Source organism: Pinus tabuliformis, chromosome 5_1 (genome assembly GCF_031772625.1).
Source record: "Pinus tabuliformis cultivar Carrire ecotype Pingquan chromosome 5_1, CPIR1, whole genome shotgun sequence".
Lineage (NCBI taxonomy): Eukaryota > Viridiplantae > Streptophyta > Pinopsida > Pinales > Pinaceae > Pinus > Pinus tabuliformis.
Window position 1 is genome coordinate 162,978,270 of NC_142305.1, and position 18,542 is coordinate 162,996,811.

The following is an 18,542-nucleotide window of genomic DNA, read 5'->3' on the forward strand; positions in this document are numbered from 1 at the left end:
AAGCATGTTCTTCATTATTCTAGATTTTGTTAGGTCTTAGGATTGATTGTCACGAGTCAAAGGATTCAACAACATGTTTATAAGACCCTTCTGAGCAATTTGCAATTGTAAAAATTATTATTTTTGAGTCTAGAAAGTCCTGGAATCTCCAAGAGTACAAGTCGGCCTAAAGGAGGGAATTCGACCCCTTGAGAAGGCTATATAAAGAGCAATCCGACTTCATTTGGACACCCACACTCACATAAGTTCAATCTACAAGAAAGAGTTCGATTTATCGCTGGGAGAGGCAAAAGGAGAGTGAAGTTCAAGGAGAAGCTGGGAGAATGAAATTGTTGTTTTTGGGCTCTATCTATCTCACACGTGCGAAGAAGTCAGGGTTTTTGCATCCAGAAAGAGTCCAAAGTTGTAGGTCTGAATTGCTGGGGAGCAGAATTACAGGAACAAGTTGCTAGACAGAGCGAAATCCTTGTCTTGACCTTGGAAAAAGTTGTTTTTCTCTAGGAAGGTCTCAAAAGATAGATTAGGGTTTCTGCGGCAATTGCTAGGATGAAATTGCTAGAGGTCGAAGTTGCTGGGTCAAGTAGCTTGGTTGTTGCTGACAGGTCGAAGTTGCAAGAATGAAGTAGAAAGGTTTAGAGGAAGGGCCGACTTGGGACTAGGAGAAGGACTTGGTCTAGGGATTGGGTCACTGTATCTCATTTGAAGCAGATTCTAAGAAGAGAAGAGTTTTCGAGTTTTCCCCTTGTAGGGGTTTTGCCCTAGCTGAGAGCCTACATTTGTGTCCTCTTTTGTTGTTACTGTTTCTTGATATTGTTTGATAGGGTTCCAAGATATCTTCGCTTGGATAACCTTGTTTTACCATAGAAAATCACACCTAGAGGGCTATTGCCTTAGATCAAGGGCTTAGGGAATTTTGCTACCCAAATCTTATCCTTAAATAGCCTCGTTGCTACAGGGAAGCATCCTTAGGTTAAACACATGCCATGGTATTGGGGTTTTAGGATTGTCTGGAGACTGGAACCTCACTACCCTTGTTATCACCCTAACAAGCTTATGTTGTCTGCTGCCTAAATAAGGGCTTCGTTGTCCTAGAATTACCTTAGATAGATCTCGATGCCACACAATTGCTCCTCAAATCAATCAATCCATATAATTCCTCCCTTCTTAGCAAAATCAAATGAAAGATGCCTCAGAAAATTATGCCAAACAGAATAGAGTGAAGGGATAGGCTAGGGTGGAATTTTTACCACTGAAAACAATGAGACAAAAGGGGGTCTTAAAACCCTCAAGAGGCTCAACTCACAAAATAGAAAATATCCACCAACTTAATGAGACAAATGATTCTCCTCCCTCTTATTTATAGATTCCCTCTGGGGTCTCCTCCTAATTTTAATTTGGGGGCTGACAAGTTTCTCTCCATTTTTCCCAAATTTGGCTTCCTTCACAAGCTTTCCTCGAGTTACCCCAGTTTACCCAATGTTTTCCCAATAACATTGAATAATGGGTTTCCCTCTTTATAAATGGCTATAACCTATGGGGTTGGATAAGCTATTTTTTGATCCTTGCACCATTTAATTAGAAGAGGGCATTATAGTATCTTTTGGTTTTGTTAACCTCTGAGATCTTGACAAAGGATCCGATCATATTACCGAGGTCTTGTAGGATGTCTTCTTGCCAGTACTCAATGGTGAGAGAGTATTATCTAACCCAAATAGGTGCTGCCAAGAACTCATTTTTCGGGTTATATTGAGGCTCCTAGAATTTGATGAGAAGCCCTATATTATTGTAGAAACAAGGGCCATTTTGAAAGACCCTTGTTCGATCTTCTAGAGTAGTGAAGACGACTGTAGAAATACCCTTGGCGCCATGCTGGAGCTCCACATGGCCCTTTGGCTGCCATTTGTTTCTTATCCATGCTGTAAGATCGTTCTTAGTTGGTTAGTCCCCCACGAACTTACAATTCAGGGGATGATCCTTGCAATGTCCCCATCCACTTATAAGACATAAGGGGATGATTATGCTAGCCTAATTAAGTACCCGTAGGCTAGGATGAGAAAATTAATCAAGGGAACACAATTTGCCTAGGAGGAAACCTTATAAATGCTAGAGGAAAAAGGGGACATGTGTCCTAAGCTAACAAAAGTTCACTTTATAATTTAGGACTGTCTGGAACCCACTAAAGTGCCTTTGTTAAAATAAAAGGTAAAGCTGTGGCAAAAGAGTCAAAGTGAGTTATAATAAAGGGAAAATGAGGAGTCTCTCCTCATTCTTCCATTAGCTCACTTGAAAAATAGAATTTTGGAGAGCTCTTGAGGAAGAAACTAGGGTTTTTAGAAACCCTCATTCTGGTTGCTGGTTTCGGTGTTGAAGTTATACACCCTATCTAGTGTGGGGGCTGAGTCACTCAGATTCCAACATTGTGTTTCATTGTTGAAGAAGAATGAGACATTGACAGAAGGAGTAAGTCAGAGGTGTTATCAGTTGATTTGATTATCTGATTTTTCTAAGTATTGTATATTTCTTATACATTCTGAGTTCATCTCTTCCAAGAGGCCGAGTTCTATCAATCCTAGAGGGCTGAGTATTGTCATCTCTAGAAGACTGAGTTATGAGAAAACGGGGGTCGAGTTTCACATCTAGAGGAGGTCGAGTTCATTTATGTGTAGCTAGCCAAGTCTGATAACAATTGGGCCAAGTTCTGTATCTCTCTTTCTGGCCGAGTTTATTTATCAGAGTTAATCTCTTTCTATGGGTCAAGTTTATCCTCTGATATTTATTGGCTGAGTATATTCATTTGAAGGGGCCGAGCACCCTCCATTGCTGGCCTTGCTATTAAGTGTTGTCTCCGTTTCTTAGCCAGAGTTCAGTCACCTATTTGAGCCTGAGTTCCCTCACTTTGGAGCTAAGTTTGTGTTGGTGTTTGGAGACAAAGATTTCTGGGGTTTTTATCAGTCATCTACAGCCCATTGTTCACTGACAGACTGCTGATATTTCCTGTCATATTTCTCTAATATTGCTACAGCAAGCCTTATCAGTGGTATGCTCCATTTTTGGATACAATATAAATTATATATCACTGTTTGGAAGTATCTTTTTGGCATTTGTTGGTACTGTGTATGTTTATTTTGAATAAAATACAAGAAAAGTGCACCTACAACCACATTCATATCAACTGTTTGACGAAACACCACGGTGAAAAACTCAGACAAAACTCATAAATTTTAGTGTTAATTTTGAGATATTCCTAAGGGGGAATCCTGCATGTACTGGATCATTTCTGCTACCTTGTAAGAGCGCACTTCATATGGCGGTTTTGAGCAACTTTTCGGAGGAAATAGTTGCGGGAGCAATTTTTCCATGCAACTCCCAAGACTAGATTGCTCACTTTATGAATGTTTTGTTGGTCATCAGGGGCGGTCTGCTTGCTTGTAAGGAAGAGGAATTCGTGTTACCTTTGTAGGTGGAATCATTGGTAACTACATTTTGATAGGAGGGGCGAGGACCCCCTACAACCGTTGACATATTGGATTGTAAGAGTTATAGATCTGCGAAAATTTGTGGAGAAAGCAGAAGATGTCAGGGTTCTATTGCAGGAGTCGACGACAGTCGGAAAAGCCTAGGCGTTCACCATTAGCAGAAGGTTGTAGAGCTGGTTCAGTTCTGCCAAGTTTTGTTATGCTCTATGTTGCCAGGAAACGTGGGTGCGGGGACGGGGACGGCATTTTTGGAAACAGGGTGCGTGGGTTCGTCGGGTAATATAATAATATTAAATTTTAATAATTATATTTTATAAATTTATAATTTATAATTAATAATATATGTGAAATTTGAATTTGACAATTTGTATATTTTTTCAACTTTAAACAAGAAAACTTTAATGATAATCATTTAAACATTGCACATCATTGAACATTCAACATTGACATTGAAATTTCAAAATTTATCAGTTAAACTTATCACCAAAAAACTGTTCATTGTTTACATATTAACATGAATCATGATATATGTCCATTGTCATACTACATTCAAAATTTGCCTTAAAGCATCTTCAAACATGAACTAGGAAATTTTAAAATACTAAAATAAAAATACTAAATAGCTAAAGCCTAAGGAACAATGGCTTCCTCAAGCCATGTCTTCAACATCCATGTCATCAACATCACTTAGATCTTCAGCTAGCATGTTCTCCAGGTAGGAATCACACTCATCAACAGACTCTCGCTCATCCATAGCAATTGGAGGTAGCTCGATAAGGCCATCTGGTTGTATCTCCTCGTCCACACACGAAGCATCATCTGTGTGTTGGTCCCATCTCTTGAAAGGACCCTCCTTATACCCAGGGTCTTTTCGAGATATGAGACGAAGTGTGCTATGAATGTACACTAAGTTTTCTGCCTTCTTTGAGCCCAACCTATTTCTCTTTACTGAATGAATAAAGGCATACGTGCTCCAATTCCTCTCACAAGATGAAGAACTAGCTACCTGAAATATTAGGGGGAGCCCATTAAATTAGTTATAATAATATAATTTTAAAAATAAAAACTAAGGCTAAAATGAAAATTTAAAATTTAAAAATTAAAATTAATTTCCTATATTTAATTGAGAATTTTTCAAATTTTGAGTAAGATGAGGGAATCCAAACTAGCTACCTGTCCAAGTAACCGTATGGCAAATTGCTGCAACTCAGGAGCATCAACACCATGAAGCCACCACCAATCAATTGGATCCTCCTTCTTGCGTCTATTTGCCAAAGATGCATGTGAACCAAAGACACCTCGGCCACGTGAAAATTGGGCAAACTGAGATCGTATGTCAGAGGCTTCTTCTGTATTACCATAAATTTTCTTGACAGCGTTCAAGAATCCTTTGAACACCTCTCTATCTTGGGATGGAGGCCTCCTTCCTGTTGTGGGATCATACCATTTTGGATTAACTGCATAAGCTGCCATATGAAGAGGGGTGTTCAGTTTATTCCAACGCCCATGTATAAACTCTTTCAGTTGTGGCCATAAAGTAGGATCCTTCCTATCTGTGATGGTTTGGATCCGCTCACACATGGAGTCCATGTTCTCATAAATCTCACCTAAACATGGACCATCTGTGTCTGCATAGCGGATCATATCACAAATTGGTTCTATAATTTCCACAACAAATTTGGCATCAACCCAAAAATTATCATTCAAAATCAACCTCTTCACCTCCAAAGCTGCATCTGAGGTAGATAACCTCCACTGTTCCCACATGTCACTGATGACTGTGGCAGATAAAGCCTCCTTCATCTCCACAAGCCGCCTAAGTAAAATGTCGTAAGTTGCGAATCTGGTATCAGCTGGTTTAAGAAGCTCCATTTTTGCATGCTTGCGGTAAATGGCTTGTGACTGATGATGGTTGCATATAAACATTTGAATTTTGCGGCCATTTTCAATTAATGCTTGAATCCATTCAATTTTGCCAATGTCCTTCAATGCATTATTCATAGCATGCACAACACATGGTGTCCAAAAAATATGCCTGGGTACATCAAGGACAAAATTAAAATATTAATAAATCAAGGACTAAAGTTAAAAAATTTAAAAATGTAATTTATCATTTATGTAATTTAAATATAAGATAAGTCAAACTTGAAAGTTGAAACTTGTCACTTACTTGTACTCCTTCTGAACCATTGCTCCTGCTGCTTTGCACACTGGAGCTGCATCAGTAATAACTTGAACAACATTGGATGGCCCCACCTCTGCAATGGCATCACATAATTGGTCTTTTAAGAACATAGTGTTCTTTTCTTGACCAGAACAATCAATGGCCCTGAGAAAATAAGGCCCAGACATGGAAGAGACAATGATGTTTATTAATGGACGATTCCTACAATCAGTCCATCCATCCATGACAATGGAGCATCCATCTACACTCCAAGATGCCTTCAAGGGTGCCATTGCCTTCTCAAGACAGGCTTTCTCCTTGTCCACCAATACAGTTCGAAGCTTTTCATAACTAGGAGCTTTATACCCTTGAGGTCCATCATTGATAGCACGAACCATTTGCTCAAAATAGGGGGAACGAGCTGCATTAAAGGGAATGCCACATGCAAGAAAAAATCTTGCTATTGCAAGATCAACACCATCCCTACCTTTCACATCAAACATGTCATAAAGGCCACCAAGTTTAGGCTTCTTGCGTGTTTGATTGGTAGTGATTTTTGATGCTCTAGATGACACTGACACATACTCATCACCAGTTTCATTTTCATCATCAGATGGTAATTCTTCTTCATTTGAATCATCATTTTCAGTCACATTGTGAGATGGCCTAGAGATCTCTTTGCTTGCCTTACCATCAGCCTTTTGTTGCTCTCTTTGTGCACTAGGGAGTCTAGTGGGATCATTTGGGTCTCCAGTGCAAGCATCAACACCCTTCCTTGGTATCTGCATAAAATGAGCTTTAACTCTGGTATAGCTCCCTTTCCATTCAAGCTGACATAAAGTGCATTTTATTGTTGCTGTCCCCCCAACACCTTTTGGAGGTTTTTGCCTATCCACATATTTCCAAAGTGGATATTGTGGACTTGCTGGAGACATTTTTTATTTTGCAAATTTTGGAAGACAATTTGAATCTGTTTAACAAAATTGAAAGTAAAAGTTATGTTAATACTTCTGGTATGGTCATCACCTTATTAATTTAAATAATAAATTATTAAATAGTAATCACTCCAACGGCAACTAATCACTCCCACAGTCTTGTGGGTGAATTACTTCACTGTGGGATGGTAATACTAATATATGGCAGAATGCCAGAAACAGAACTGAGAGATGGCTGTAGAAGGCATAGTATTTAAATACTTCTCAATGTTTTACAAGAGACCCAATGCTATATATTTTTATTGTCTTCACGAAGACCTAATGATATACATTTTTATTGTCTTCAAGAAAACCCTGTACTCTCACTCTATCGGTGAAACCCTCTGGTAATACTAGTTTCAGTGACTTCAATGATTTATGCTTCAGCTTTCATAAATTTTAATTTTTAATATTTCAGGTGGGCCCCTCATATCAGTGACCCCAACATCTCCTATGATTTTTCCTAGAATTTGGGGTTGTGCTTCCACACATCCCCAGATGCATTTCCCAGCTTCCACCTCCCTGTATCCTGGAAACTTTGTGGAACATTGGAGTGTTTATCAAAAAGTAAACTTGAAGTTGAGTTACTAACTATAGTCATAATGCATTGCCATGATCAAAACATTTGCCACCACTAGAATTTTATCTTGATTCTTAAGAAGAGATTGGCATCAAGCATGTCAAATATACTTGTATTGCAAGTGGGAATTCAGGTTAGAAAAATGATGAATCTGTCAAATAAGTTTTGAACTTTTGCCATTTTATATTTCTTAGCGTTGTCTCTGTACTGAAGCTTAGGAGCTCTAAGTAGATAGGGGACACTATCTTGTAAATAGAAAACCAAGATAGAGTCCTGTTCTGTCTCAAGAGACACAGTGCCCAGTGTTAGAACTTAGAACCTATGCCTGTTTGTAAATTGATGTGAATAAAGTTACGGAGTTAGAAGCAAAAAAACTGTAAACGGTAGTAGTGATGAAATGAAGCAAGGCTATTTAAATATTGTTATTACTTAATCGATCCGGTTACGTTATTCTCCTGTTGCACAGGAACCGTTCCCAGCTTTTTAGAAACAAGATTCCAACATTCAACCTTTCCGGTAGCCTTGGAACAGTTACGAAACATGGACCTATGCCTGTTTGTAAATTGATGTGAATAAAGTTACGGAGTTAGAAGCACAAAAACCGTAAACGGTAATAGTGATGAAATGAAGCAAGGCTATTTAAATATTGTTATTACTTAATCGATCCGGTTACGTTATTCTCCTGTTGCACAGGAACCGTTCCCAGCTTTTCAGAAACAAGATTCCAGCATTCAGCCTTTCCGGTAGCCTTGGAACAGTTACGAAACTAGGGGAGATCAGGAACTAAATGGAAGCATTTTAAACGCAAATGTGAGAACAAAGAAATGGTTTCATGGGCTAAAAGTTGCAGCTACAACACTCTTCTAAATAGCTCAAAACGATTTAGAAAACCCCACATTGAAAACAGAGAACACTGGCCATAAAGAACTTGTAAATAGTAAATACCGTCCACTGCCACGGTCCACTGCCCACTGCTGCCGGAAGCTGCCCACGGTCCACCACGCTGAAGCTGCCCACTGCTGCGAAACTGGTATGCCGCCAAGAACCTCTGCCGCCAAGAACAATGAGTATAGCGTATCACTTATTTTTTAAACAATGATATTTGCCTTTAAGATTTAGGATGTTTTAAATTATTTTTTAAATTTCATTGTTTCAATAAATTTTTTTTTTTTTTTTTTATGGAAGAACCCATTAGTTTTTTTATGGACAACCCAAAGAACCCCGAAGAACCCAAAGAACCCCGAAGAACCCCGAAGAACCCAACTTGAAGAACCCGAAGAACCCAAGAACCCAAGCACCCGAAGAACCCAAGAACCCGTCAAAGGCTAAGAACCCAATTTTTTTTTTTGAAGAACCCGGTTCTTCACAGAAGAACCCGGTTCTTCTGGGTGCGTCTGAGAAGAACCCGTACCCGAATCTGAGACTTGGGTGCGGGAACCCGGGACGGGTTCGAGAACCCCACCCCCGGGTGCGGGTACCTGTGCAACACAGGTTATGCTACTAGTTTGATATACATTATCGCCAATTAATCATGGTAGATATATTTGTCAAAAATTAAATCTAGCAGAGTTTATAACTGTTTTGTAAGTTATCAAATTTACCTAGTGGATTCATTGTTTTCATGCATACAATTAATTGTTTGGTATAAATTTCATACGCTTTCTGCTATTAGATGTAGGTGGAAATACTAATGTTATGATTATGTTTAATATATATGTTTTCTTCCATGCTGATGGATACCAATGCTATTCACTTGGGCATATCCTTCTTTTTAACCTATCGCCTATTAGCTTTGATAAATCTGTGTAATGGGAATGAAGAGGTCTATCGGTATTTTTCAATTAGCATGTTTTAATTCGAGTGTTTATTATCTCCACTCTGTTATTAACTCCTTAGGTTAGATCTTATGTACTATCATTAATTTGACATCTAAACACTTTTAAATGACTGTTCCAAAGTAATTTGGGACAATTACCCCCTCTAGTCCAAGCGGCCAGCCTAGGACCTAAAGCGAGGAGGCCTTATTGACCTCAATTTGGTACCCCGGCATCGATCCTTAACAGGGTCAATTTGGGGAACGACAAATACCTAAAAGCTTCACTCTCTTCTTGATAGGAAGCACCCTTTATCTCCTTTTCTGATTGCCAGATGGACGTCTTTTGACACAAAGTTTAGGTGGATTCATTGATGGCACAATGTTTGATCACTTTGACTTAATTATAAGCTTTGAGTTTTTGCTGGGATAATTGTTTATTAGGGGCTTCCTTCAAAAGCCCATCGTGTTGAAAGTAGATTGATGGATGGCACGTACGCAATGGTCTACCAAAGGCTATGTTCTGATTAGGGATGCCAAAGAGTTGATGCATTAGCCTACTCTGAATTTATTGCAGCTTTAGTAGCTATATGTAAGAGGACATAAGACTCCTTTCACTTATATTTTCAGCTTTCTTGTAAATATTCTCTTGTTAATATAAGGTGTATTCTCCCCCACACAATAAATAGATATGCTAATGTGCAACTAAGAAGATTTTCATATATGTAATACACAAGGGACATGTCTATCATGACTCCTAATGTACATGGCTATACGTCATAATCATTAAGTGTAATTGTATTAATTGAATATGTTAAACTTGCTGTGCAAGGCCATATACTATGTGCCATGTGAATGCAAATGTATCTTGGAAGTCCTTCTGTTAGTGTATGTGCTAAATGGTGGAGACTCGTGTCTTAGGACCATGTTTTAAGTGGAAGAGATTGCGGTGCTACTTATTTAATAAGTGTAGGGCAGTGACACAGGGGAACAGAGTGATCATCTTTAACTATCCAATTATCAAAAGTTTAGAACTTTATCTTATGCTTGTCGTTGGAGTTTTTATGGGTTCATCCTTCTATTGAACTTGGAAGATGATAATAGGTCTTTGCTTGCACGTATTGGTGTGCTATGAGATAAAGTTGGCTTCCTGATGTTTCCTTGGATGCTTGAAAAGATTTAATATTTAAAAAATTTAATCATTTCTATTGAACCTTACAGAAGATGGTGGACAAGAAGCTACTCAGGGTTTACCAATTCAGCTTGCAATGTGGGTATGTTTGATTGCTGTCTTATCTATATAATAATATGGATAAGCTAGCTGTTTTATTATTTATTTAAGATATTATTAGGTCCAACGTTTTTGATGACATGGACTTGGTTGCAGGACTTTGGACAGTGTGACATAAAAAGGTGTACAGGACGCAAGCTCTCACGTTTTGGCTTGTTGAAGGTTAAGTGTACATAATTTATGTAATTCGTGTGTGGCTAGTAATGATTATATCAGTTTCTTAGATTTCAATGTTGTGTTTTAGAATAAATTTGAAGGTTTCCTGGAAAGTTTCATGACAATTGTCCATGTGTTTGTCTATTTTGAACTTTTAAAAGTTTTCCCCAAATTTATTCGGACGACAGGTAAACAGTAAAATGCTTCATGCCAAGGCAAGGGCCTGGGATTACTGCAGTTTGTTTGATCCTCAAGTGATGCTTAAATTATAAGAGGATTTCCATGGTAGTAATGGTCATAACAATATTGAACCAAAAAAATGGGAAGTTAATAAAGCTCTGTGACAAAAGCGTCCTAATCTATGGATTACTTCACAACCCAAACTATGGGAAAGTTCAATTAAGATATATGAGTACTTTATTTATTACTACTAGGTTGTGACTGATTGCCTATTATTTAGATTCATTTCTTAAATAAACCATTAAACCATGGTACCTAGTTTTCTTAGTTTGTTAAGAACTGCCTATGAACACACAACATTAGTGGACCGAGTTCAAAGTGTTTTCTGCATAACAGATAGCAGAGACTGTATACATGATGTTTCAGCTACCTATACTGTTTTCCTTGAAGTAAGGAGCATGAACTATAGCTTACTTGTTCACTAATATTTGTATCAAACCAATACCCAATTGGTGCTAGAAATCAACATTGTTTATTTAGCTTTCATAGTGGTGACTGCATGAATACTTTCTAGATTTCAACAACCAGATCTATGTATATTTGGATGCTTATTTATTTTTTTATATTTTTTGTAATTTTTTTATGACACGCTGGAAATGTTACTTTGAAGATCAAATCAATACAACATGGAACTTTAAAACTACATCACACAAACAACACGGGTCTTGTGAAATTTCCAACCTAGAAACACTAAGAAGGCAAGCATATGAACCTGCACACCACAAGAAAGGAACCCAATATCACAATGAAAAGCAGTGAGTTTGATTCTCACAAGTAGATCCGACTGTTGCTTAAAAGTTCCTCAAGGCCTTCTAGCATAAAGGAAGAGGGGTTCTCCTAAAATTTAACTCTACAACAATGCTTCCATGGAAAGCCAATAGCAAGTGACTGTACTGAATGTGACAATGATTTGCAAATGTCCCGAACCATTGAAGTTTCACCCAGAAGAGGACCTTTTCATGGAAGTGGGGCAGTGAAGAAGTGAAATTTAGTGTGACACCATGTTCAATTATTTTTTTTCTTTTTTGTGCATTCTAACATTTCCAAAAAGCATGCACAACCATTTTCTCTTTGCTAGAGAAAGCACAGGCAACATTGGTCACACCTGCTTCATGAAGCTGACACTCAGCAACCAACCATTTTTGGAGCAGAAGCCATCCCCAAACCTTGTGGTTAAAAGAAGATTGCAATTTCCAAATGGATTGACACCTTCTCAACTAGCGGGCCATAGGATCCTTCAGTGCCCATCTTTTTCTCAAGTGAGCAGCAAGGTCATCTGTGTGCCAAACCATAACATAAAGGTCCTCAGTCACATAGTTGTAGAAGAAAATCCCATTCTTCCATATTCAGTTTGTCCAAGATAAACACGAGACTTGTAGTTTCATTTTAAAAGGGCACTCTTCTAGATCATGCGAGAGTGAGTGTTGAATTTTGTAACTATGGTCAGTCTTCATAATGTAAATTTTTATCATTTATATATTTATTTCACATAGCACGTTCTTCATGCTCGTTATTTTATCAAAAAGAAAATATGAAGGGCATGTTCTTCATGTCCTTTGCAAAAGAAGAATTTTGAATTTGTATTTCTCCCTCCACAAGAAACCAAGTCGCTCCTCTAAATGCTCAAGCTGACTCAGCCCCTTGTGGCACCTGTTGACCATTGAAGTATACTTGAAAACACCATGCCCAAGGATATGTCAGAGGATTCTTGCACCTACAGAGCTCAGATATCATCAAGCTTTTAAGCGCTCTTTCTTCTCCTTCTTCTCTATTGTACTCAAATTCCGCAAGCCCTGGAGGGATATTGTAAAGTGATGTTAAAATGATGAAATGGAGTAATGTAACAGGTCTAGGTAGCTTAGGACTTTGTTATCAAGTGAGTTCACTCTAAGGATTTTTCTTTTACTTGGTTAATTATTGATACTTTTCATCACTTAATAATTAATTGAGTTTTTTCTCCCAGTTAGAATCCCAAAGCTGGAGTGCAGCTTGATAGCAAGGCATTAAGTGAGTCCTAGTGTCTAGAGTCATTGTATATTACCAAGCTAGTCTTGAATTTCCACGACCTTGGGTCTAGGTTAGAGTCTTAAAATCACTGACGCTACCAAACCAAGAAACTTAAACATAAACTACTTTGCACAGCGGAAATATAAAGCAGTAAATCACATATGCACAAATATACACGGTTTTTAACAAAATTGTACAATCCCATTTTTCATTATATTAAACCAAATCTGAATAATACAATAGTTTATGGTATACAAGATACACTGACAAACTTCGTTGCACAACTTCGATGTCGTATCTTGTCCTGCCGGTCCTTCGCTCTCGTACTGCTCACTAGTAGTGCCTTACTCCATCAAGGCCAAGACACATCGAGATTCTAAGAGGGCTGCCCCCCTAACAATGTTGCAAGTCACTTCTACTACATGTACACGGGCTCATCAAACTACTCTCTAGGCTGGCCAATTCCCAAGCTTCAATATGCCAATCTAGCAGTCAGTTTCGTCCATCAAAGTGCTGCTCTTTAGGATGCAAACTTCACCCAATCACGCACCAACAATGTCCCTCTTGTCCACTGCTCTAGGGCTACTTTGGGTAGCCAACACACTGCCCTCCAATCAGATCTATGGTACCCAATCACGTCACTGCAAGATCTGCTCCGATGAAGACACACGATCACCCAATTTCGTCTTCAAATTAGCTCCCACAGGCTGCATAAACTTCTGTCCACACATGGACAACCTTCCACCTAGCACAAACTCAACATAGATACAACATGCATCTTCCTCTTGACTGATATATCTCTGCTGCAATTTAAGGTCTGGTTAGGGCAAGATGATAGTCATCTTCATCCCACTCAAACATGCCCAAACTTCCTTGAAATTGTTGCGGCCTTACCTTTTCTTCTTGCTGAGCTGAACTGCTCCCTAAAACAGAGTCTCAACCTCTTCTTACAATTGCCCAAACTGATATGCGGCTGCCTGAAGACTTCAGTACCCTGCAACTCCTTAAAGAAGAGGTAAATCAACCCTTAAGTGACCCTAAAACAACCCATAATTCTTCTATGAGCTGCAACTTCCTCTCTCCTCAACTCAGACCTGTGTAGAGGATGAAACTAACCCAAAACAGTCCTATCATTCCTCACGTCTTGTCCTCAATTAACTGCGGTTGCTTCAGAAGTGTATCTTAATGAGTTTTGTGCACTTGTGGATGCCTAAATGACTCCAATACACCTCATATTTATACACAAAATGAGGGCTCCACAAATTCATGAAGAGACCCATCTATTGGACGAATTTTACATCAAGCCTACATGACTTGAAAACCAATAGTTACTAGTCAACTGCAAAAATTCATAACTTCGTTTCTAGAGCTCCGATTTGAGTGATCGTTGGAGCGTTGGAATCGGCTCGCCAAGCTTTATCATAGTTTTTACCCAAATCTCGATGGGTGCAAAACCCCACACTTGGGTTCCAAGCCCACAAGCTGCCCTTGTGGTGCTTTGCCCTCCAAGCCCTGAGCCCTAGGGCTTTGAGTACCTCCCAAGTTACACAAATCATCACTCCCTCTTAGCGAGGAATGAACTTCCAAGACTAGGAAGTCTCTTGTCATCATCATCACTGCCCGCAACACTTGCCCAACTTCTGGCACTCACAATTGCAACAATCCCTATACGGTGAACTGCGCCCTTCTCGGAAGTGTTGTTGTCACTGCTAGAGGCACCTTGCTTCTTCTTCTTATCCTGTAACGTCTTCCACTCTCTCCATGATTCCTTCTTGCCAGTTGTAGAAGCACCCTTTCTCCCCATTGACCACACACCCTTCTTGGGCTACAATGTCTCCCTTTGAATCTGCAAGCTCCCTCTCGAACTACACTCCTTCTGAGTTTCTAGAACTTGGACCTTCTCGGGAAGGTGTACCTTCTTCTCAGGAACCTGCACCTACTCCTCTGAAGCCTGCATCTGCACATGCACTTGCTCCTGCTTCTCTGGAACCTGCATCTGCTACATCGACTTCTTTCCATGATCCACAGGCTTGCCCATCAACTTGTAGAGACCATGCTCTCTAACTCCAAGCACAATCCCATTGGAGCTAGAGCCTCTGGGCCTGAGTCTTGGCTTCCCATCATAGAACAAGATCGCAAACCCTTTCCTCTCGATCATTGAGACAGAAATCACGCTATATCTGAGTCCTGGTACAAACAGTACATCCTCGACCCACATCCTGATGACACAACATCTGATCCTCGGATCTCCAACTGACTCTTGTCACCCAACACCATGTGCAACTTCGAGTCCCATTCAGCTAGAGTCTCAAAAACCTCATGTGACCCTGTCATATGCCTCGTCTCACCACTGTCCACGTACGATCCATCCTTAGTGATAGTACCCTGCGAGAAATGAGAAACCATAGCAAAGTCCTCCTCTTCCAATCTCCTAGAAGTGGCAACACCGACGACCTACTTTCCTTTCTTCTTCTCGTCATTCTTGTCTTTTTCATCAGACATCTCGATGAAAAATGACCCATCTTGCCACAATTAAAACACTTGACTTTACTCAAGTCCTTTTTGCTTACCCTTCATTCGCGATGCAAGTGCCATGTCATCATTTGAAGACTTCTTCTTTGGATGAAGATCCTCGTCTCGCAACTCTTCCTGAATGAAGTCATCCCACAACCTATCCCAGTCTGGCAGCTTCTCCCTGGCAACGATCCCTTTGATGAAGGACTTCCAATCCTCGGTGAACCCTTCCAAGGAAATCCTTACCATATCTCCATTTGAGGTAGACACACCGACGACAGTAAGCTCATCTTTGACTTGAGACAATCTCGTCAGATACGAGGTCACGCTTTCACCCTTTATCATCTTGGTGGACTTCAACTTATCCTCCAATACCAGTACTCGATTCTCGTTCTTATTCTGGAACAAATTCTGAAGAGCCATCCACATCTCATGTGCATTGTTCTTCCCAAACAAATGAGGTATTAGGGCATCCTTCACACCATCTAGGATGATCAATCTCGCCCTTGCATCCAAATCTTCATATATTTCCAGCTCCATATGGTCAGTTGGCTTATTGATCTCTTTCTTAGCGAACTCCCAGAGCCTGTTGACCTGTAAGACCAAGTTGATCCTTTCTTTCCAAGGACTATAGTTGGACAACCCTTCCAACCTATCCTCATATCGGAGACCTGCCTGCAACTTTGACATTGTAGTGAACCCTTCACTCACAATGTGACCAACTCCCTCTCACGCTGTACTTCACTGCACACAACTCTGATTTACTTATTTCCAAAGTAGCTTAAACACGCTCTGATACCATGTTGAATTTCCACGACCTTGGGTCTAGGTTAGAGTCCTAAAATCACTGATGCTACCAAAACGAGAATCTCAACCATAAACTACTTTGCATGGTGGAAATATAAAGCAGTAAATCACATATGCACAAATATACACGGTTTTTAACAAAATTATACAATATTGTACGATACCAATTTTCGTTATGTTGAAATTTGGTACCGAAGGATAGGTGGTTCCCTTAGGCTTTGATCTTTGGCCTAGGGAAAAGTGTCCAAAAGAATTTAATTTTTCTCCTAAAGTGACTTTATAATTTTATAAAGTTAAATCTAATTTAAAAGTGACTTTAAGTGATAAAGTTACTAAGTCTAATTTTAAAGTGACTTCTATAAAGTCAATGAAAAATTAGAAAGGAAAAGTGACTTTGGAAATAAATGACTAAGTGGGTCTTTATTAAAGTGGGGTGAATTAAAAAATAAAAAGTGAGATTTAAATGAGCATTTAATCTCAGCCTTAGATCTCAATCTATTTCAGCCATTGGATTTAGGGATCACCCAAAAGTCACTTGGGGTTAGATTAAAGGAGGAAAATAAGGAAAAGGTCATTCATTCTTTCATGAGCAGATTGGGAGAAGGAGAGAAAGAGAGCAAGAGAGATTTCTGAGCAGGGAGGAAAAGGAGACAGCAGCTTGGCACACATTCCAAGGCAGCAGTTGAGCAGATTTGTACAACTGATTCAACACACAATGAAAGGCATATTTTGGCACGATTTTCGAGGAGTGGTTTGCACAAAAATCGAGGAGCAGTTTGCTGGTTTTTCTGCACGCAAAACTAGGGCCGTACAACGCATTTATTGCAGGTCGTACAACACATTTAATGCTGTTCGTATAGCTGCATTTAATGCTGAAAGTGGGCACGAAAATTGAGGAGGCCGTACAGCGTTTATTGCTGTCTTGTTTGCTGTAATTTCTAGATTGCTGTGAGGCACGGGAAAAGAGATAAGTTGTAAATTTGCTTGCTGATTTTTTGCTGAATATTTCTCACTGTAAAAAGGCAATTTGCAAAAATAAAGAAGAGCTCTCGAACTGGTTTTCCCCAAGAGTTGTAGGGGGTTTTTCCAGGGTCACATTGACCAAAAATATCAGTGTTTAAATGTGTTTTAATGGCTATTTATTACTGTTGATTTTTATTTCTGCAATTTTCAGCATTCTGTAAAATTTCCAGAATTTGTGTTTTCAGCAAATTTATTTTTTCCAGCTTGTTAAATGTATAGTTATGGGAAAGGGCATTTAACTATATGGGAGAAATAAGGAGAAACTGAAAACCGGGGTGGGTAAACAGAGATTTCTACATGGTATCAGAGGGTGAGTGCTGAAGGGCAGTTTGGGATAGCAAAATGAAAAATTACAACTGCTGATTTTTCACTCAGAAAATTCCAGCAAGCTGATTTTTTCATAAACAACAGTTTTATCTTTACTACAGCAGTGCTATTTTTCAGTTTTAGGACAACAGGATGTCATTGGGATTGAGGGTGGAGGATAGGCTGGATGGGCATATAAATTACAGCGTTTGGAAGGAGAGAATGCAGAGTATCTTTGAGGAGGCAGAAGTCTGGGATATCATGGTGCATACCACACAGAAGCCTGTTGTTGTGCCTACTGATGCTACTCAGTTGGCTGCTTATAATAAAAAGAACAACAAGGGTAAGAGTCTGATTCTAGACGGAATCAAAGACCATTACATTCCTCATGTGAGAGGAAAGAGCAACGCCCATGAGATGTGGACAGCATTGTCCAATCTCTACCAGAGTACCAATGAGAACCGGAAGATGGTCCTGAAGGAGAAGCTGAAGAACATTAAGATGGGTAATGATAGTGTAGCTGGATATCTCACAAAGATTACTAATGTGAGAGATGAGTTGGCAGCGATTGGAGAGGCCATTGCACCCACTGAGTTGGTGCGGATTCCAGTGAATGGCCTCCCCCGTTCATGGTTGAACTTTGCTGATGGGGTTTGTGCACGTGAGACCCTTCCCACATGGGAGAGGTTTTGGGATGATTGCATTCAGACAAAGATCAGGAAAGGTCAGCTTGGGGCAGCCAAGCCAGTTGAGCAGGATGAGGATGTAGCACTGGTGGCAGGAGGCAAGAAAGGCAAAGGGAAGAAGCAGACTTCCACAAGCAGTGGTGGGGGCAAAGGCAAAGGTAAAGGTAAACAGGGGAACACACAGAAGGACGATTCCAAGGTGAAGTGTTGGAATTGTCAAAAGATGGGACACTATGGAGTTGTGTGTCCGGAGAAGAAGAAGAAGAAGGGGAAGAACCAGGACGTGGCAGCTTCAGCAGAGATCGAGGACTTTGCAGGTCGTTTTGACCGGGAGTTTGCGTTCACTACGTGTGAGTCCTCTAGTGCAGGATCACCTGCCACACAGGTTCAGAGGGAGCATGCTTTTCCCTCGATTAGCGGAGCATCTTCAGGTATCTGGTATGTGGACACTGGGGCTTCACGTCACATGACAGGAGTCCGTGAGTACTTCTCAGAGCTTTTGGAG

General features: G+C 39.8%; 1 protein-coding gene across 6 annotated transcripts in view; it reads left to right on the forward strand.

Annotated features, from left to right (window-relative positions):
- Nucleotides 1-18,542, forward strand: part of LOC149163932 (uncharacterized) — a 416,091-nt gene that overhangs the window by 187,747 nt on the left and 209,802 nt on the right. For 4 of the 6 annotated variants that reach the window (XM_089431903.1, XM_089431904.1, XM_089431906.1 and 1 more), the window contains exons 4-5: nucleotides 10,229-10,281; nucleotides 10,395-10,460. In XM_089431903.1, the coding sequence (XP_089288029.1) occupies nucleotides 10,229-10,281; nucleotides 10,395-10,460 (119 nt within the window). The remainder of the gene's footprint in view (nucleotides 1-10,228; nucleotides 10,282-10,394; nucleotides 10,461-18,542) is intronic. The other 2 variants (XM_089431905.1, XM_089431908.1) reach the window with 1 other exon arrangement.